The sequence below is a fragment of the Rhamphochromis longiceps genome, linkage group LG7 (assembly GCF_057381845.1).
Source record: "Rhamphochromis longiceps isolate RC_006_pf linkage group LG7, R_longiceps_female_GT1.1, whole genome shotgun sequence".
In the NCBI taxonomy this organism is placed as follows: domain Eukaryota; kingdom Metazoa; phylum Chordata; class Actinopteri; order Cichliformes; family Cichlidae; genus Rhamphochromis; species Rhamphochromis longiceps.
Genome location: NC_140563.1, coordinates 66,300,391 through 66,322,158, shown reverse-complemented (window position 1 = coordinate 66,322,158; position 21,768 = coordinate 66,300,391). Strand labels below are relative to the sequence as shown.

The window sequence follows — 21,768 nt, the reverse complement described above, 5'->3', positions numbered from 1 at the left end:
AACTTGTGCTTTTGTCCTCAGGTGAGTCTGGTCTCGGGAAATCGACTCTCATCAACTCCCTGTTCCTGACTGACCTCTACTCTAAGGACTACCCTGGCCCCTCCCACAGGATTAAAAAGACTGTTCAAGTGAGCTTTTTCAGCTTTTTGCCCAGTAAATGAATCCTATGAAGTCTAGGTCACCATTGATGACAAGATCTGTAACCTTAACTATAGATGGCACAACACCACTTTTTTATGACCGATATTATAAATTTGGATATCTGCCGATACCGTTATGAATCCGATATAGTGTATTTTTAATCAATAAAACAGTTTTTTAAATATCTTGCTGCATTTTGTATAAATTCATACTCAAGTTTTAAAAAAACAAAAACACTAAACCTATTCTGTTATACCTGTATGCAAAAAATATACTGCACCCAAAATATTTCATAGTTCAGCAACACTGATCAATCTAATAAACTTAAATCCTCCATCCTCCCTGTTCTGGTATTTTAAAGAGCACTTAGCAGAAATATTAAACAACCTAACTAATAGGGTTGCAAACTCCCAGCAAAAAAAATAAAAACAGGGAACCACCCTCCGCCTCGTGATGCTTTATCGGCGTAATCAACCTTAATTTAATGCACGCGTTATTTTAAAAAAATGCACAGAAATCAATTATTTTTCTACAATAATTAAATAGATTAGTATTTAGTATTTATTTATTTATTGTCATTGTCAAGAACAATGAAATTGCGTTTGGGGCTTCCATACAACCCCAAAAAAAGAAGAAAATAATAAATACCCCTTAAAACCCAAGTGTACATATTTAACCCAGTGTGACTCCAATGCAATAAGACAATCCTTAGCAATAATGTTTGTAGAAATTCAGACAAAGACCTGAGAAACATGACAAAATACAACAATGCAACCCATTCAATATTATTGTACTGTGAGATATGATATCAGATATGATAGTTATCTATTTAAGAAAGGGGGGGGGGCAGGAGGGGGAAGAGAATAAAGATATGATGCACCAATGCAGACCAGTTCATTGCTATTAAGAAGTTGGATATGGTTATTGTCCGTGAGAGGGGGGCAGAGAGTTCAGGAGCCTCACAGCCTGTGGATACAGGCTGTTGGCCAGTCTGGATGTTCTGACTGGCCAACATGATTCAACATCTTTCTTCAACAGAATTGCAGACTGCACAGATGGTACCTTCCCAAAAGAAAAAGTACTATTGCTTACTAGGGTATATTAGACTTAACCGATCATTGATCAGTTTCATGATCGAAGTAGCAGCAGGAGAGGGAGGGAGAGAGGCAGTCGCTCCATATATCGGTTGTTAAGCTTAACGCTGGAATGCTTTACAAACATTCAGAGATGAACTTACACACTTGCTTTACTTCTCTCTGGGATCACTTTCTCGGAGATGAAATGCCGGGTTGGTAGCGAGGCTCCAAATGCTCAACCAGATCGCTGAGAGGTCTCACACGCCACAGCCGCTCTATCATGTGACACATACTGCTCGACGTGCTAAAGTTATGAGCGGAGTTACGCCATGTCACAAGTTTTGTGAGGTGCTTTTGTGATATTTAATGGATCGGATTACATTTTTTATTTCTCTCAGATATCCGATCCAGTAATTTAGGTTCGTATCGGACCGATACGTAATATTGGATCGGTCCATCCTTAACCTTAACCCCTGTTTCCTTTACACTTTACATCACATGTGATTTCTGGGTTTTGAATTTTGTTTTATAACTAAAGCACATTAAAACAATACTTTTTAACTAAATGTACTTTACTTTCTTTTAAACACAGGGTTAGGTATAACCTAATAACCCATGGTAGTGTTAATTCTCACCCTAACCCTATATGGGTCAGACCTCAGTTGCCATCAGTTCATTTTTAGCTTCAGGTCCAGTGTAGAGATGTTTTGAGTTTTTGTTAATGGTCTCTGTACAACCCCATGTCTTCTTATAGTTGATAGTCATATAAACAAAGGCACTATATGTGCTAAGACTGTGAGATCACCATTCACCTTTTTCCTGCAAGAGTTTGATGCTTGATGTCGATTTCTTCTATGTTCTAAATTCCAGCAGCGACAGCAAATACTGGGATGAGGATTAGGAAACCATGAAATGAACAGATGTCTTACAAGAAAGTGTTGTTTCTCAAGCCAGTTTGAAGGAAAATAACCTTGTTAATGGAGACATTTTAAGTCCTCCCACAGCCGTTACTCAAGGCATTTTGTCATTTACATTCCAGTGTCAGTGATATCTCCTAATATCTAAAAACAAATTCTTCACGTAGTACTCATTCCCTCGGAAAAATGATGATTTCTGGGTGTTAAAAGTAAGCATCAGTGTGACCACACCATATGTTAGGAGCCCCTGAAAGTAATCTCATTCATTCTGGCCAACAAAAAGTGTACTTGAGCGTGAGGGGGAAACTATTTGAATTTGGTAGTTGTTTTGGTGAGCAGTTCAAAGACCCTTGTGGAGCTCGTGGTTAGGTCTCAGTGTTTGCAAACTCGACCTCGGTGTGTGAGGCCAACCTGAACTATAAAGTGTAAAGAAAAAAAGTCAGGTACAGTTAAACTTGATGGAATGCAGGTTGAATGTTCACCTACAAAGTAAAAGTTGTGCCGTTTTGGATGATGTTGAAATTTCCTCAAGAGTTGTTGAAAAGCTCAAATCTCTAATCTGAGCTTAAACACATCCCGTATATGTAGACGTTAGACCAGTTATTAAATCCAAGAGTTGACTTTTTTTTTGCACCAGCACGTTCAAAGTCTTAACTGGTGTCTTCAGTAAAAAAAAAAAAGAAAAACATGACAGATAAGCACAGGCACTGAAAGGGATGAAGTTTCTTGTTTTCTGACAAATTAATTGAGAACATCTGGTCTGGTCATTCTGAAGGCTTTTCTTGCTCCTGCATTATCAGCCAGGTTTGTTAAAATTGACATGTTAGTAGGGATGGAAGGCTAAGAGGGGAGCAGGATTCTGCTGGGGAGGAAGAGAGTATAATGGAAAAGGAGAATGAGAATGCAGGATGGAGGAACTACGAGGCAAACAACAACGCCACTGGACCTAGTTTTGTCCTTTTATGGTAATGACAAATTGAAGTGGAGGAGGGAGACTGTGTCTGGAGTAAAAGGGGCAAAGGAGAAGCAGTTTGGGAAAGAGGAAAAAGCAGAAGATGGAGATGTGGGACAGTGTGATGAACTAAGACGGAAAGAGATGAGATGGTGGTGGCAGGAGAAGACGGACAGAAGCAACATGGCGATGAGTGAGGAAAAGGTGGAGCTTTGTAAAACTAAAGAGCATATAAACCTCGAGGAGGGTGATGGGGTAGATGTGATGAGGGGAGAGACAAAGAAAAACAGGGGATCAGGGCTGAATTTCCCCCTTGGGTCTGAGAGGGTCAATAGCAGGGCAGGAATGTTCCCATGAAATGTAACACCCTCCCACCCCACCCTCAACCACTACTTAAAAGATGAGAATTCATCTCCACACGCCGCTTTGCACTATAATTCGATTCCCACTACCATATTACTTATGAAGTCTTAAGATTTCCATATAGGTATGTCATAGGGGAAAATTCCATATACTGGGATTAATGTGAACTTAACATTTACAACTCTAAATGGGTGGCTGGCAGCTGAGTGGGTGAGAGAGGTTAAAATGTTAATTGAGACAAGTTAACCGCCGTTTTCGCTTTACCGTCTTTGGACTTTTTTTTTTAATCAGTGTAGGTGAACACTATTGTATCATTCCAATGTACGTTAGCTAGCACCATCTGCAGAAGAAAAAGTCCCCATGAAGTGGCAGTTGGTGTAGTTGTGTGAAGCCTTTGGTGGATGATGAAAGTGAAGACAGACAGGAAGTGCATGGGAAGGAATGAAGCAAAAGGTTGGAAAAGTCAGGATTAAAAGCAAACACAGTTGGATAGCAGATGTTTTACTTTGCCAAAGGCACAGACTCGGCAGCATTTTGGAAAATAGGGACCTGTTAACTCACAGTAAGCTAACCGTAAGCCATATATTCCAAGATGGAGAAGGCTAAGGTATCTTTATATCTGACTTTGACTCTGATAGTCGTCCTGGTCACAGAAGGTTTTGCTCTCCAAAACTCGTAACAAATGAGCACATTATGTCAAATGTTGTCTAAATGCAAGGAGGTACGCAAGTCAAGGCTGTGGATCAGGACGGGTATAGACAATCTCTGAACCAGAAAATAGATTTTTGTGCATTTACCATTAAACAATAATTATTAAACTGGACTTAAGTTGATGTTGACTTTTAGCCTTTGGCAAATTTTAATGCTTTATAATGCCAAGTTACTCATTCCTTTTTTTTAGTTCAATGCAGCATGGAGTGCAGCTAGAGATAACCAACCAAATTTATCTGGCAAAACGGAGATGACTGAGTGCCAAAGATGTCCAAATATAATCTCAAGTTAAACTTATGTCTCTGAACCTAAAATAACAATGTTGTTCCATTCAGACCGAGGTGCATAGAGGTGCCTTATGTTATAGAGCAGGGGTGGGCAATTCCAGGCCCCAGGGGCCGGTGTTCTGCAGGTTTTAGATCTCACCTTGGGTCAACACACCTGAATCACATGATTAGTTTGTTACCAGGCCTCTGGAGAACTTCAGGACATGTTGAGGAGCTAATTTAGCCATTTAAATCAGCTGTGTTGGTTCGGGGGACACATCTAAAACCTGCAGGGACACCGGCCCTCGAGGCCTGGAGTTGCCCACCCCTGTTATAGAGGAAGTAGTTTTTTGTAGGAAGTCACTGATACGTCACACCGAATTTAGTCAAGACGGTGCTATTCATAAAATATGGCAGGATGATCCAGTCACTTTTTACACTTATTAGAAAACAGACCTGAGATCTGTGAGTCCTTGGGTCAGCTCTCAGTCTCTTGAGTAAACCCATTTAAACCTCTGCATTTTATGTATGAAGTCAAAGGCAGACTCGCAGTAAGATACAGACTTCAGATCTGAAATCTGTATGTTCCAGTATCAACACTATTTTGGGTTTGCAATGCATCTATAATACATACTATAGTCTGGGAAACTGAACAAACTCTGAGATGGTTTGCTATTTCAAATTAAAGTAAGTAAAAATCTCAGTATCTACACTTCTAAATCTGTCCTGTATTCTTTACAAACTGACAATCGTTCAGTCAAAGCGCTGTGTATTTTCAGCTTCTTTTCTTTAAAGTTTGCAGACTCTTTTCATTTCCTCATTAGGTTTAAATTTCTCCACTGCATCAATTTGAAAGTCCTGTTCATTTTGTGACGTTCGATTGTACTGCACACTTGGCCTAAATTATAAATGACAGGAGCCGCTCAGGCAGCTGTGATTCTGCATCTTTGTGCAGGTCTGTTGTGATCCAGACGACGCACCAAGGCGGTGCTAAATTTACTCTGTTTTGACGAGACTGAAAACATTAAGAACCTTTTGCTTCAAGCTTTCTCTCACTCTATTGCGCTCATCATACCTCATGTGAGCCCCATGAGCGCAACGTGGGCAAGCAGGCTCTCCTCCAAGCAGCAGTTAGTGTGCATACGTTGGAAAGGAGCCGCTGTGGTCTGAGGCTGAGGGGGAGAGACCGGGTCAGAGTATTTATATTGCAGAACAATCTCCCATGTTTTGTCGCTCGCTCACATTCCCCACAGATCAGATTTCTTTTAAATGATGGTGTTGAGGCCGACGGCATTTTTGAGGTTTTCTCCCAATCTGTTTTTCTTCACAGAAACAGTGGAAATGGCAGATTTGGTTTTGAGAAGGGCTGACATGTCATGCGCAAACACTTACAATACAGACACAGATTTAACACACATGCCTGGCTGCACAATTAAGGTCAGATGTGTAAAAAAAAAAATATATATTTATGTATATATGGTCAGCTGTAAAGCCAGACAGATTATCTGAAGGTTTGTGGAAGCTAAAGAATGTTTGTGTTACAGTGAGAGGGCTGTAGTTTGACTTAAAGGGGCGATCCTAAAATAACTACATGGTCCTGTGAAACTATGCGACGAAGTGGGGGAACAGCTGGCGAGCTTCAGGAAATGGATGGATCTCTGGGACTGAATGGGAACGTATGTGACTGCAGACTATGATGAACAGTTTGCAGTGATGGCTTCACTTTTTGGCATATGTAATTAAACATTAAATTAAAATCAGCTGCATTGAGTGAACACCCAAACTCAGTGTGCATACATGGCTGTTGTGTAAAAAGGCTTTCATACAGTGACATATGCACTCATGGCATGCTAGAGTGGATGTAAAGATGGGAGAAGAAAAGTCTAAACGCCTTTATCATCTGCTGGACTCTCCAGTATGTGTAATAAATATTATTTCTATCATAAAATCACCTTTTGGCTCAGCTTAAAAATACCCCCATGCTCTATTTTTAACCATGTTTAACTATTAAGACAAATGGGAACTCTGCTGTATTTGTTTTACTTTACATTTATTGACAGGCTTCACTAAGTCACATTCAGTGGCAGATCAGCTGACGTAAGTGACACACACAGCCTATTGGCAAATCGCACATTGGGTGCTCTGTTTAAGTTGGTTTAGAATGCCAACGTGTGCTGGGCAGTTGCCGAACTCTGAGCTCCCCTTTAAACTGTGCGCAAACCTTAGAGTTGCAGTTTCATTGAGGTGCTGTTTTCAATGGAACTGATACCATGCACAGTAAGGAATTTGAGTGTAGTAAAGTTCAGGCACACTTCAAGGACCAGTTTAGCTGTAATCAGCTGATCTCGATGCCAGCACATAGAAGCTGAAGGCTCAGATGGTACATTTTTACACATTCTTTTGACACTACTCTTCATGTTCAGCATGCCCACAGTTGTTGCGTATGTGCAAGCCTCTTTACAACCCATCATCACCCAGGTCCTTTCACGCCGTATCTCGCTGAACCACTGTCATAATCTGCTGTCACTGATGTCTGTTTTGTTCTGTGCTGGGTCGTGCAGCTGCTCTCATTGCCTCCATGGAAATTGAACTCTTCTTTGGAAGACAGTGGTTTTGACTTAAGTTGACACACACACACACACACACACACACACACACACACACACACACACACACACACACACACACACACACAGTGCTGAGAGGAAGGAAAAGAACTTCACTCGTATTGTACACACACTCAACCAGCAGATCGGTTTCGGCTGTGTGGGAGGACCTGCTGTGCAGTGTATGTAGTCCAACATGTGTGGGCAGATACATGCTGTCAAATATATTCCGTCAGAGGATAGACTTTAAAGTTCTGATGCTGGCCTATAAAGCTCTGAATGGTTTAGGACCAAAATACATCAATGACCTCCTGACCCAGTATGAACCATCCAGATCCCTCAGGTCATCTGGATCCGGTCTTTTATCAGTTCCCAGAGTCAGAACCAGACACGGAGAAGCTGCATTCAGCTTTTATGCTCCTTATATCTGGAACAAACTCCCAGAAAGCCTCAGATCAGCTGAAACACTCAGTTTATTTAAATCCAGGTTGAAGACTCACCTGTTCTCAGCTGCATTTGAATAAAGCACCAAATCCACACTTTAAGCTTAAATTTCAAAACTTACATTTAACTACTGATTTTATCTACTGTTCTGATTTTATCTGTTTTGATTTTATATACTGTTGTTTGTTTGTTTGTTAATTAGTTAGTTAGTTTATTTGCTTGTTTTATTCAATTTTAAATCATGCTTTTTATTTGTTCTTGTTTCTAATGTCTCTGTAAAGCACTTTGAATCACCTTGTTGTTGAATTGTGCTATACAAATAAACTTGCCTTGCCTTGCCTTGCCTTTGAAAGTGTGAAGTTATTGCAGCTAATGGAAACACTTTATAAATACTGGAGTTCTGAAGGGTGTGAATGTTTGTGTTTCAGGTGGAACAGAGTAAAGTTTTGATAAAGGAGGGAGGAGTCCAACTAACCCTAACCATCGTGGACACACCAGGGTTTGGCGATGCAGTCGACAACAGCAACTGGTGAGGATTGCCCACGAAGACATGCACAATTTGATTCTACCAAGCAATCATATGCTCTTTGTTGTACAGTCCACTCTCTCTGACATCATCTTTCCATGTTCCCAGCTGGCAGCCTGTCATTAATTACATTGACAGCAAATGCGAGGACTTCCTGAATGCTGAGTCGAGGGTCAACCGCAGGTCCATGCCGGACAACAGAGTCCACTGCTGTCTATATTTTATAGCACCATCTGGACACGGGTGGGTGCTGCATAAGATGATATAATAAGATGCAGATGTAATTAAGAGACATGAAATGTTCGAAAGGTGGCAGTGATGCTGTCTGCATATAACTGGAAAGGATGTACTTGAGTGTCTGTCTGTCTCATAAAAGAGGAGCCTGCCAGCCAGTATTTGTGACCCACATACAAACCAGTTCTGCTCATGCTCAGTAGAGTTTCCTGATCTCCATCACTGAATCACTCAGAGTGGAGACTCGCAGCAGCTCCCAGGAACAGCGCTTTAAACTCAGACGTGCCATACTGTCTTACGTTAGCGTCCGTGTGTGTGCGCGCACCTCTCAGGCTTTGGCGATGGATCTAAACCTGCAGAGTTGATTGGCATGCAGTGTGTTTAAAATAACACTAATTTGTTAAATATTTCAGCAGCCCAAAGCATAAAATGTGTGAAACATGTTGCTGTCTGTGAATGTCAAAACACACTCTGACATTTTCTGATCATTTTAGCTCAGCTTTAAGTGCCTCCATGATGCACCTTAACTGCATTGAGGCAGTGACAAAGACAGGAAACCTGTCTATGAAAATAAACAGTCTTCAATCGATCATCCAGCAAAGTCGGGCTCACTTGTCAGATCAGCTGCAATTTGTGCCATCCTACATCAGCTGAAGGCTCAGCGGATTCCCTTCTAGACATCAGATGGGCAAGTCTCACATGGGTTTTTATGTTGAGGCTGCTTTACCTGTTGTTTTAGTTGTTCAGCAAGCAATTTAGAACCCAACTTCACCTCAGGACCACATTTCACATGGTTTCTGTCTAAATCAGTGTCATATTATTATCATTAATGCCAGCTCTATTCTGTGCTGGGGCCTTCCTGCTACTGTATCCTTTGGTTTTACAGTTATACAGAAGGAAGGATATGGAGGCCCCACAACACATGTTCCAGGTATAATTTACTCCCGACAGAAATGACAATCTTTCTTGAATTATGAGAAAAGCACACAAGCAGTTGAAAAGTTCATTAAATGTTAAATAAGCCGGTCTTATCTCTCCCCTTAAAGTGTAATCATGCACAAAACGGTCTGTTCAGGTATTCTGTTCCTGCTGCCTCCAACATAAAGAAAACGGTGGATGCTTTATGCTTTTCTCCTAACCATCGAGAAACAAGCATTAGTACATGGTTGAGCAAACGACAGGTCATCCTGCAACTGGAGACGCACATTTTGGTTTTCTTTGTTAAACAACTGCTGCAGTTTGTTTATCATCAATAACAGATCAGATTTTAACATGTGAATTTTACAACATAAATGGTTCTGCCACACCACAGCTTCTTGTATTCTTTGAGCAGTGTTCTAAGTTTAAAGTCAGAGACAAGTCAGTAAATTGTCCACTTCACTGAGAAGATGCATCACTTAATTACGCTTTTACTGTCACCCCAGAGGAATCTGCCTACATTTCCAGCAGACTCTTTACCACTTTTAAATGATCTGCAACAAGCTCCAGAAGGCCCGTTTCCACACTGCTGCCTCCAAAAGTCACTCACATGTGGCTGTAAAATGTGAAATCCTATAAATCCTGCTTTAGAAGTAAACTGCATACTTATTTCCAGACCTGTCCTCTCTGTGATGTTTTAGTTCCCCGGAGTAACTACAAGAGTTCTGACAGTGAGTCCAGCTTTCTGTAGACAAAGTGCCGCTCATGCTGGTTTGATTAATCGGTGTCAGTGTGTGGGAGATTTCAGATTTTGACTTCACAGAAATGCCCTTCGAGTCTCCTGCTCTAACCAGACACTCTGACTCCAGTGTTATCTGGGGCTGCCTTCACTCCAGCTCTCCTCTGGTGCAGCAGCATTATATCCAAAGCTGTCCTCACTCGCTGAGCCGCCCAGCAGCTGTTTTGCTGGCCTCTTTCATGGGACAACTAATTCAACTCAACACGCAGCAAAAAGCATTTGCAGATATATAAAGTGCTTTCATGTAGACAGTGGTAATCCATTGAGCTGGCAGAATAATAACTGTATTATAGTTTTGAATGCAATGCTAAACTTATTGTGTGCGATTCTATTTTACGTTGAATAGTTTTCCCCAGAAAGGTTAAACTACATAATGAGCCTTTAACCTGCACATTATACAGGGGGCTATTTAGTATTATACTCCATTAATTTACTATCAGTCCACTGGAACACTGATGTAGTGGGCTGACAGCTAACATTGTAAACAAACTGAGAGAGAAAAGGAAAAATTTATGATTACTGCATTCACGACAGACCCTCAATGTTTGTGATGTGATTAGGAATTTCACATAAGGTATTTCCCAGCTATATTTTGGAAAGGGGGCCTCAGAAGGATCAAGGTTATGGACTCTGTAGCATGAGGAGTGGATTCTAATGGTCACCTTGAATGCATTTCTACTGTGGTAGCCTGGAAGCATTTGGCTTCTCTATTTTAATCTGACTTCTATTGTATGTCATGTACATTGTACAAGAACTATTACAACAGTGTTTATATTGTATACTTAAATGTAAAATGACAACAAAGTAGACTCTGAAGCCATCGCAGTGTTTGTTTTGTTGTCCTCATGAGAGGATTGTATTGGACTCTGTTGTTCCGGTCAGTTGTTGGCAGTACTGAGTAGTGGACTTGCTTTCTAAGTAAGTGTTTTCTGGTGTTGCTCACTGAGGAAGGGTAGAGGCTGCAGCAGAGAGGACAAGTGCACATCCTTTAGGATTTTGGCTGAAAATTTGTCCAACATCTCTAACACAAGTCACTGCACCGGCAACTGAGAGTGTCGAGGACGGTCGCCATTTTGAATTTACATTCAGAAAATGGCAAAAAAACAAGAAAATCTTCCACTCCAACAGCTGATAATACAAATGTGGTTTGTTCTGTTAGGACTGACTGTGTGCCCGCACAGCTTGGCATTCAGAGGTGAAGACCCTGTGGCTCCCTGACAGTCACTTGCTGTGGGCTACATGTATTGTACAGTTTTGTGTGGCCCTCTGCTGGTGACCCACTGAACTGCTCTGAACTAAAGAGGCACACTGTGGTATTTTCTTTAGATTCAGTCTTGTGAGTTGATTCCTCATTCATGTGGTGAGTCACGCAGCCAAATACAGCTGCTGACCCACTTAAAATAATGTAATGCTATTCAACCACAGCTTCATGAACTGACACATCAGCCCCAATGAACTGTATATAATTTACAGGGAGTGCAGAATTATTAGGCAAGTTGTATTTTTGAGGAATAATTTTATTATTGAACAACAACCATGTTCTCAATGAACCCAAAAAACTCATTAATATCAAAGCTGAATGTTTTTGGAAGTAGTTTTTAGTTTTTAGTTTTAGCTATTTTAGGGGGATATCTGTGTGTGCAGGTGACTATTACTGTGCATAATTATTAGGCAACTTAACAAAAAACCATTCTATCTCCCTCGGGAATTTTCTGCCGTTTACATCTGCGCTGTTTACATTCCACCAGATGCTAATGCTAAGCTAGCGTTAGCACAATTGAGCAGCAGCATCAATAACAGCCTGGTAGCACACCCGGACAGTGTCTTTATTGCGGCTGGGGATTTTAACCACGCGGACCTGAAATCTGTACTTCACAATTTCCACCGTAATGTGAAGTGTGCTACCAGAGGAGATAGAACGTTGGACCAGGTGTACACCAACATGGCGAATGCGTACAGAGCCCAGGCTTATCCCCACCTGGGTCTGTCAGACCATCTCTCCCTTCTGCTACACCCAATATACACACAAAAGATCAAGAGCACTGGGATTACAACCAAAACCGTGAGAACATGGCCGCAGGATGCTATTCCGATGCTTCAGGACTGTTTCCACTGCACAGACTGGGATGTATTCAAGGTGCAGGACACTGACAATCGTGTCGCATTGGACAGTTACACCTCCACTGTCTTGGACTACATCTGTTTCTGTGTGGACAATGTAACAACTTGGAAACGATTCCGTGTGTTCCCTAATAATCCACCCTGGATGACACACGGAGTTCAACAACTTATTCGAACAAGGAACAACGCTTTCAAATCCGGGGACCAGGAGGCATACAGTGCTGCCAGGGCCAACCTGAGAAGAGGCATCAAGACTGCCAAGCAGCAGCACAGGAGGCGTATCGAGGCCAGGTTTGAGAACAACACAAACCCAAGGCAGGTCTGGGAGGGCATCAGGGCTATCACGGACTACAAAAGAAGAACACCATCACCCTCAGCCGACAGTTCTACTCTGGCTGAGGATCTAAATCTCTTTTATGCCCGTTTTGACAGGGAGAACACCGACCCTGTCCTGTCCCCTCTCCCCTCAACCGACCCTGCTCCGGTCCTGAGCACTCATGAGCTGAGGCGTGTGTTCCGGAGCATTAACACCAGGAAGGCGGCCGGGCCGGATGGAGTGCTGGGCCGGGTGCTAAAAGACTGTGCTGCGGACCTGGCGGACGTCTTCACCTCTATATATAACACCTCGTTGTCCTGTTCACTGGTACCATCATGTTTCAAAGCAGCAACCATCGTTCCCATCCCAAAACAGTCAAATGTCACATGTCTGAACGATTTCAGACCTGTGGCACTCACCCCCATTCCCGCCAAATGCCTGGAGAGACTGGTCATTAAACACATCAGAGCTGCTTTTCCACCATCCCTGGACTCGCACCAGTTTGCATACAGGGAGAACCGGTCAACCGAGGATGCGATCGCCACAGTGCTGCACACATTACTGAAGCACTTGGAACACAGGAACACCTATGCACGGCTCCTCTTTGTAGACTACAGCTCGGCTTTTAATACCATCCGGCCATACAAACTCCGTCCCAAACTCCACCAACTGGGACTTAACTCCTCTCTGTGCAACTGGATTGTGGACTTCCTCACTAACCGTAGACAGAGTGTCAGAGTGGGTAAGAACACCTCTTCCACCCTTGTGGTCAACACCGGTGCCCCTCAGGGGTGTGTTCTGAGCCCTCTGCTATACACTCTCTTCACTCATGACTGTATTTCCTCCTGCGCGTCCAATCTCATTGTTAAGTTTGCAGATGACACTACAGTGCTCGGACTTATTTCCAACAATGATGAGACAAACTATAGGACAGAGGTGCAACAACTAGAGTCATGGTGCCACGACAATAACTTGGTCTTAAACACCAAAAAGACCAAGGAGATCATTGTAGATTTCCGGAAGAGGGGTCATAACAACCATCTACCTCTCTTCATTGGCAGTGAGGCGGTGGAGAGGGTGAGCAGTTTTAAATTCTTGGGGGTAACTGTGACCGAGGACCTGTCCTGGGGCAACCATATCACCTCAGTTGTACGGAAGGCCCAACAGCGCCTCTACTACCTGAGGAGACTGCGGAGCGCACACATTCCCAGATCTCTGATGTTGAACTTCTACAACTGTGCCATCAGCAGCGTTCTGACGTATGGATTTCTAGTGTGGTTCCCCAGCTGCACCAAGGCCGATCAGCAAGCACTCCAGCGGGTGGTGAAAGAAGCTGGCAGAATTATTGGAACAAGTCTGCCAGAGATCAGTAATATCTTCCCCACTCGCTGTCTGAGGAGGGTGCACAGTATCCTGCGGGACCAACATCACCCTGCGCGCCACCTTTTCCATCTGCTGCCCTCAGGGAGAAGGTACAGGTCTATACAGGCCAGAACATCCAGACTGGCCAACAGCCTGTATCCACAGGCTGTGAGGCTCCTGAACTCTCTGCCCCCCTCTCACGGACAATAACCATATCCAACTTCTTAATAGCAATGAACTGGTCTGCATTGGTGCATCATATCTTTATTCTCTTCCCCCTCCTTCCCCCCCCCCCTCTTTCTTAAATAGATAACTATCATATCTGATATCATATCTCACAGTACAATAATATTGAATGGGTTGCATTGTTGTATTTTGTCATGTTTCTCAGGTCTTTGTCTGAATTTCTACGAACATTATTGCTAAGGATTGTCTTATTGCATTGGAGTCACACTGGGTTAAATATGTACACTTGGGTTTTAAGGGGTATTTATTATTTTCTTCTTTTTTTTGGGTTGTATGGAAGCCCCAAACGCAATTTCATTGTTCTTGACAATGACAATAAATAAATAAATACTAAATACTAAAATACTAAAACAAATATATACCCATTTCAATTATTTATTTTTACCAGTGAAACCAATATAACATCTCCACATTCACAAATATACATTTCTGACATTCAAAAACAAAACAAAAACAAATCAGCGACCAATATAGCCACCTTTCTTTGCAAGGACACTCAAAAGCCTGCCATCCATGGATTCTGTCAGTGTTCTGATCTGTTCACCATCAACATTGTGTGCAGCAGCAACCACAGCCTCCCAGACACTGTTCAGAGAGGTGTACTGTTTTCCCTCCTTGTAAATCTCACATTTGATGATGGACCACAGGTTCTCAATGGGGTTCAGATCAGGTGAACAAGGAGGCCATGTCATTAGTTTTTCTTCTTTTATACCCTTTCTTGCCAGCCACGCTGTGGAGTACTTGGACGCGTGTGATGGAGCATTGTCCTGCATGAAAATCATGTTTTTCTTGAAGGATGCAGACTTCTTCCTGTACCACTGCTTGAAGAAGGTGTCTTCCAGAAACTGGCAGTAGGACTGGGAGTTGAGCTTGACTCCATCCTCAACCCGAAAAGGCCCCACAAGCTCATCTTTGATGATACCAGCCCAAACCAGTACTGCACCTCCACCTTGCTGGCGTCTGAGTGGGACTGGAGCTCTCTGCCCTTTACCAATCCAGCCACGGGCCCATCCATCTGGCCCATCAAGACTCACTCTCATTTCATCAGTCCATAAAACCTTAGAAAAACCAGTCTTGAGATATTTCTTGGCCCAGTCTTGACGTTTCAGCTTGTGTGTCTTGTTCAGTGGTGGTCGTCTTTCAGCCTTTCTTACCTTGGCCATGTCTCTGAGTATTGCACACCTTGTGCTTTTGGGCACTCCAGTGATGTTGCAGCTTTGAAATATGGCCAAACTGGTGGCAAGTGGCATCTTGGCAGCTGCACGCTTGACTTTTCTCAGTTCATGGGCAGTTATTTTGCGCCTTGGTTTTTCCACACGCTTCTTGTGACCCTGTTGACTATTTTGAATGAAACGCTTGATTGTTCGATGATCACGCTTCAGAAGCTTTGCAATTTTGAGACTGCTGCATCCCTCTGCAAGATATCTCACTATTTTTGACTTTTCTGAGCCTGTCAAGTCCTTCTTTTGACCCATTTTGCCAAAGGAAAGGACGTTGCCTAATAATTATGCACACCTGATATAATGTGTTGATGTCATTAGACCACACCCCTTCTCATTACAGAGATGCACATCACCTAATATGCTTAATTGGTAGTAGGCTTTCGAGCCTATACAGCTTGGAGTAAGACAACATGCATGAAGAGGATGATGTGGACAAAATACTCATTTGCCTAATAATTCTGCACTCCCTGTACAGTTTCATGGATGCTGTATTTTAGCATTTTTTTTCCATCCTCTAGTCTTAGTCCAGGGATAGGGAACATTAGTCCTCGAGAGCCAGTGTCCTGCAGGTTTTAGATCTCACCCTGGGTCACCACACCTGAATCAAATGATTAGTTCATTACCAGACCTCTGGAGAACTTCAAGACATGTTGAGGAGCTAATTTAGCCATTTAAATGAGCTGTGTTGGATCAAGGACACATATAAAACCTGCAGGACACCGGCTCTCGAGGCCTGGAGTTGCCTACCCCTGTCTTAGTCTGTAGATATTCAGCCTCTGAGAGTAAAGAGAAATCCAGCATGCAAAGGGACGAAGCAAATATTTCTCTAACTCAGTCTTCAAAGGAAAATGGTTTATTCACTCAGCACATGATGAGCATCCTCGGCCAGTAGCTATCTGTCCTCCTCATGCTTTTCCTTCTCTGTCTCCTCTTCAGCCTAAAACCTCTTGATATAGAATTTATGAAAAGGCTCCATGATAAAGTCAATGTCATACCTCTCATCGCAAAGGCTGACACACTGACGCCTGAGGAGTGCCATCTTTTTAAAAAACAGGTATTTCTGCACATTTGTGTCACATTAAAGGTGCTAACTAAGGCATACTGAGAAACTGAGCTGTTGCATATGTGCCATCATCTTTACTTTCTACAAGCAGCACATACAGTGGCATGCACACATTTGGGCCTCCTTCCATTCAGTAATGTTAAACTAAGCAACATTGTGTATCGTACACCCAATACAAGTGAAGCTAATGTGATATCTTAGCTCTGTGTATGCAGATCTGTTGGTAACTGATCACTTTCTCTCTTCAGATTATGAAAGAGATTCAAGAGCACAAGATTAAAATATACGAGTTTCCAGATGTAGACGAGGATGAGGACAATAAGCTGGTCCGGAAGATCAAGGTAATGAAGGATGCAGTTCTTTTCAAGCTTGACTCAGGGTTTTCCGATTGATCTCCGCAGGGACAACCAAAGATCGGTGTGTCCTTTGTTCAAGGTCCACATATAGCTGCTGCTATCTCACTTATAAGGCTGATTGAATAACTGCTCATCAGATTTAAAGACAGACTGATGAACTTTGGTGACTGTCATGCACATAACTCCCTGACGCAGTCACTGTTGTCATGCATATATGAATATACAGAAAAGGTAAATAAGAAGTGAGATTTCTGGTACCGGATGCTTCCTGGTTTCCATTTGTCATCCAAAAACTGTTGTGTTTGAGCAGACTTTTGATTCTAAGCGTCAAATGGTCCATGTGGAAAGCAAATCGACAAAAGAGTTTGCTAAAATGCAATTTTGACACCAACAGTTTGTCTGGAAACAGTTTGGCTTTATATTTGCATTATAAACCTTTGCCAGCAAGTCTGGAAACACTGACCATTGCCTCCAGACAAATTCTGACACATCAGCAGATGATAGCTAGCCGGTTCCTGCATTGGCTTTTAGATTTTCATTACAGTTTTGAGATACGCTAGCTGACTTTTGGGAAAACGTGTCAACAGAAAATGCATATTAATTATGTAAATGTTAGAAAATAGGTCCTTATGGTTTTGCTGATCATTTCTCCACTTTTGACTGATGACTTTGACAAAATGAGATGATATAATGATCACAGTGAAAAAGAATGAAAACTTGACAGAAGTATGAATGTGATGAAGGTGACCACTAAAGCTTCAGTGAGTGTTGATGCTTGCTGTTCGGCGGGAAACGCACCTGACTCGTTACAACAGTTAGATGTGAAGTCACACCAGCTTTAAAGCTAAATTTCACTTATATTCCTTTATGGCAAATTTATTCTCTTTATTTGTAGTAGGGCTGGGCGATATGGCCTAAAATCCATATCGCGATATAATTTGAAGCATGTGCGGTAACGATATATATCGCGATATATTCTTTGCTTCTGTATAACGTATTTTCCACACTATAAGGCACACTTAAAATCCTTTAATTTTCTCAAAAATCAAGAGTGTGCCTTATGTATGAATTCTGGTTGTGCTTACTGACCTCAAACCATTTTGGCGTGCAGAAATCTGTTTAAATAATGTTTTGATGGATTGTCACAGTATTACGGCTGCCGTAGTGAGGAACTTCGCGGAGTAATCTGGGTCCAAAACTCCGTCTGCTTCAGGTCCCAAAGTCAAACGAACACTAAGAGTTAAAAACGGTCTAAATTCTTTCATCTTTAATAAAATCATCAGCGTTGCTGCTTTAGCAGGTGTAACAATTAAGTTTAACATCCATGCATCCATGAAAAGAAGTTATTCAATTTAACGGAGTTAGAAGTTAACAGGAAGTTAGCTCGCTAGTTTCCACCTAAACATGACATGCCATGTTCTGATTGAGAGATTTTTGAAACTAATTCTAACTGCTATCACTTCCAACATAAATGAAGACAGAAAACTAAACAGCAGTGACGTTTGTAGGGTTACTGAAGTTGGACTACCTGGTGTATATAATGTTGTGCTACGTGATTGCTAGCGACACAGCTATGTTAGCATAACATTAGGACAGTGAAGCTAGAGGATGGAGGATGTTCAAAGAGAAGATATAAAACAAAGTTCTAAGCTAATCGACCTTAGTGTTCTCCTTTTTAAAAATAAGAATCGATAAGAGAATCAATAATGAATCGAATCGTTAAAAAGAATCGAAAATGGAATCTGAATCGTGAAAATCTTATCAATACCCATCCCTACCCGGCACATCGTTTTCAAACCCCCCACGGTCTTTTTGCTACTCGGGTTAAACAAACCCCAGCAGCTGTCTATTGTATTAAGACATACATGTACACTATTTTTATTAATAGAGATTTCGCTACTGAGGTTAAACATGATATATAAGTCACTTAGATCACTTCTAAATGTTAGTGTTTGGTTTATTTCAGTGTTTTATTTGTTCCTGAGTAAATTGGTTTGGCTGTGATTAAAGTTAAGCTTCATAACATATTAATCACAGTTAAATTAAGAGGGGACGGCAGTAAAAACTCCGGACCTGTGACATCATCAAGTACGCTGGTGTTCCAATTGTACAAATCGCGAGTCCGTGCTCGTGTTCTCGGCAAGTCCGTACTCCCGTGCGGTCTCGGCAAGTCCGGTCTCGCCGAGAACGCAAGTACGTACTTGCCTACTTAGAATTGAGAAAGGGCCCTGAACTAAAACAATGCTCAACTTGTTTGTTCTCCAGGAAAAAATGCCGCTGGCAGTGGTTGGCAGCAATGTCGTTATTGAAGTGAACGGCAAGAAGGTCAGAGGTCGTCAGTACCCATGGGGTGTGGCAGAAGGTAGGTTGACTCGGATCCTGTGCTGGAAAGCAAGTTTTCATTCCGTAGCCAAACCGGAAATCTGTAAAATGACCTAGAAAACAAATGTAGGCCCTTGAAACCTTTTATGATTTGCAGCAATGACGATTATTTTCATCTCTCATCTGGTTTTAAGAGTTGCTGTATGTCACTGCACTTTGGTCAGACAATGACTGATGTGAGAAAGAAGGCTGGAGCATGGTGTTTGAAGGTTGATGGTGTTTGAGAGCGTCCAGCAATAACAGTGTTCTCTATTTTTGGAATGGATGAAGCATGATATTTCTGAGTGTGGAACACGGTGCATGTTCTCCACAACAACCCCCTGTACCTACTCAGTGTGTTAACTACCAGCTAACACAACGACTTGTCAAAATGTAAACAAGGAAATCTGTTCATAAATGATCAAATGCAACCCATAAAAGACAAAATATCACGTTGTGTAATGTGAAAATTTCTTAGAGAGGTCTTTCTTAAAAGCCTTTGCCTTTCTAAGAACTTTGCTAATCACTAAAGCTCTTGTTTCCACCTCCTGCAAACTATAAATAAAAGAATAGTACCTTTTGTGAGCTGAAAGGAACCCTGTGGCATTGATCAAACTGACACACAAACAAGATCCCTCCCAACCCAGTTAGAGTAGACTTGAGACCTAGTCAGGTTTGGGTCTTTTGTACCTGAGTATCAACTGGAATCTTCAAGACTCAGACTTAACCTCTAGGACCAACTTCATCCACTAAGTTGGGGGCCATTGAGTAGCCAAAACGCCTCCAATAAGATGAGACCTGTTTGTCAACAGCAGTATCAACTAGCTCTAATGAAGATTTTTCACCATTCATAGAAGACATTATATCATCAATTAACCTACCAATGGGAAGTGCCTGGGAGATCAGCAAAAAGTGTGTTCACTGCCAACCCTTGGACCTTGCTCAAACCACGGCTTTGCTTCATCAGACACAACAACAAGTCCACATATAGCCACATTCTGACCACACGTTGCTCTGGAGTCTAAGAACTTTTTCTACTTGTTTTTCCACCAGAGGAACCAGTTTGTTGTTTTTTTTCCCCACTAGAGTCTAATTGTTCTTAGAGTTGTACTTTCCAAAACCCTAGGGATAAAACTGGGACTTTTATATTCTCTGTCATTGCAAACAACTCCTGTAGATTGAACGGCAATGAAGTCCAGGTCCTGTTAAGCATTTATGTAGAAGTGAAGGTTTGGGCTGTCTTTAATACATCAATTATAATTTGGTTTTGCAGGGTTTTAAACTCTGATTAATACATTGTTAATACAAGACTTTGTACACTACCCCCAGAACTGCATATACATGAAGTCACACATACTGCCAGGACTGTGTGAATGTACTTGAATCTGTTGGGATCCCAATTACATTTTGACAAGTAAAAGGTTATCTGGTTGGTTGTTTCTACATTCTTACCTTGTACACCTACCTCTCCTCCCTTCAGTACACACACAAAACCACAACTGTTTTTGCTAGTGTTAGACCCCATAGGGATTCTGGAAAAGGAGGAATAGGTGTAATTTGGGGTGTCACCGATAGCCGCAATGAACTCTTCTTGCTCTTACTGGCTTGTTCACTTTGATTTGTGTTCTGGAAGGTAATTTGCTGTACATATATCTTTCTCACTATATATATTTATACATAAAGTAATATACAGTTTTATTCTCTGTGGTTGACCGTTTATCAGTCTTTCACTATTTCATTCTTTTCTCTCTTTTTTTCTTTTCTTTGTTTTTTTTCTTTGTCTATTCTGTTCCATGACTGACAGAGGGCATTTTTGGTAAACAAAGCCATCTTTCACTTTATTTCAGCCTCATTTTTCTCCCCCACTCTTCCTTCCCTAAAGTATATCCCCTCCTCCCTCCTGCCAGTATCTGCCCATTCCTCCTTTCCTTCCACTTTTCTGTTGCTGTGCTCTCTCATCATTAGGCTGATGGTCAAACCAATTCTCTAATCAGACTTGGGCTTTCTTAATATCTTCCAAACACTCACCTTATTTTGAAAGCACAAAAAGAAATGTTGACAATTATTTTGAAACACCCACCAAACACATTCATGTGTTCCTGGTAGACTCTCGCCCCTACGCTCTTTGTTAATACTTAGTCTGAATTAGCCTCTAGAAAAAGCAACCTGGTTCTTGATAGAAACTTAGAGATACCCACTTAAAGAATCTGTAAGACATTCATATCAGACCCTACAGTGAGCCAGTTATATGAACTAACATATTTACAGTTTTAGGGTTTTTTGGTATTTGGAACCCCCCAAAAATCTGAGAACATTGTCGAGGAAAGAATTAAAACTAAATATCTCACTCACTCACTCACCTTATCATTCAACAGATCAGGAATGTTTCTAATGTTAACTTCAGGGCAGTGTAATGAAGGAGAAAGATGACACCAACAGTGCTTGTTTCACTCAAACATTTTGAGTGGGAAATCTACAAGAGGGTTATACAAGCACCTGCAATCTAGAATGTCCACTAGCAAAATAATGGCCAGCAAGCAGATTGCTTTAAACACAAAATAATTGAGACCGGGGGCATCAAATATAAGGCTTGGGGGCCAGAATCAGCCTGGCAAAGACTCCATTCCCACCAATTGGATGGCTTTGGAAAATGTAAAGAAAGACTTAAATGTTGGACGTATCTGCATTTTCACAAGTCTTGCACCTTTTTCTATTGATAACAGTCTCCCCAATGGCCACTAACAAAACACAGAAACTGGAGTTTCAT

At 41.8% G+C, this 21,768-nt stretch overlaps 1 protein-coding gene across 2 annotated transcripts in view; it reads left to right on the top strand.

The window, feature by feature from the left end:
• The window catches only part of LOC146666744 (septin-7-like), a 69,455-nt gene that overhangs the window by 35,664 nt on the left and 12,023 nt on the right, over positions 1–21,768 (top strand). For both annotated transcript variants that reach the window (XM_085414882.1, XM_085414881.1), the window contains exons 3-8: positions 22–128; positions 7,905–8,005; positions 8,111–8,245; positions 16,158–16,275; positions 16,533–16,625; positions 18,906–19,002. In XM_085414882.1, coding sequence (XP_085271008.1) covers positions 22–128; positions 7,905–8,005; positions 8,111–8,245; positions 16,158–16,275; positions 16,533–16,625; positions 18,906–19,002 — 651 coding nt within the window. The remainder of the gene's footprint in view (positions 1–21; positions 129–7,904; positions 8,006–8,110; positions 8,246–16,157; positions 16,276–16,532; positions 16,626–18,905; positions 19,003–21,768) is intronic.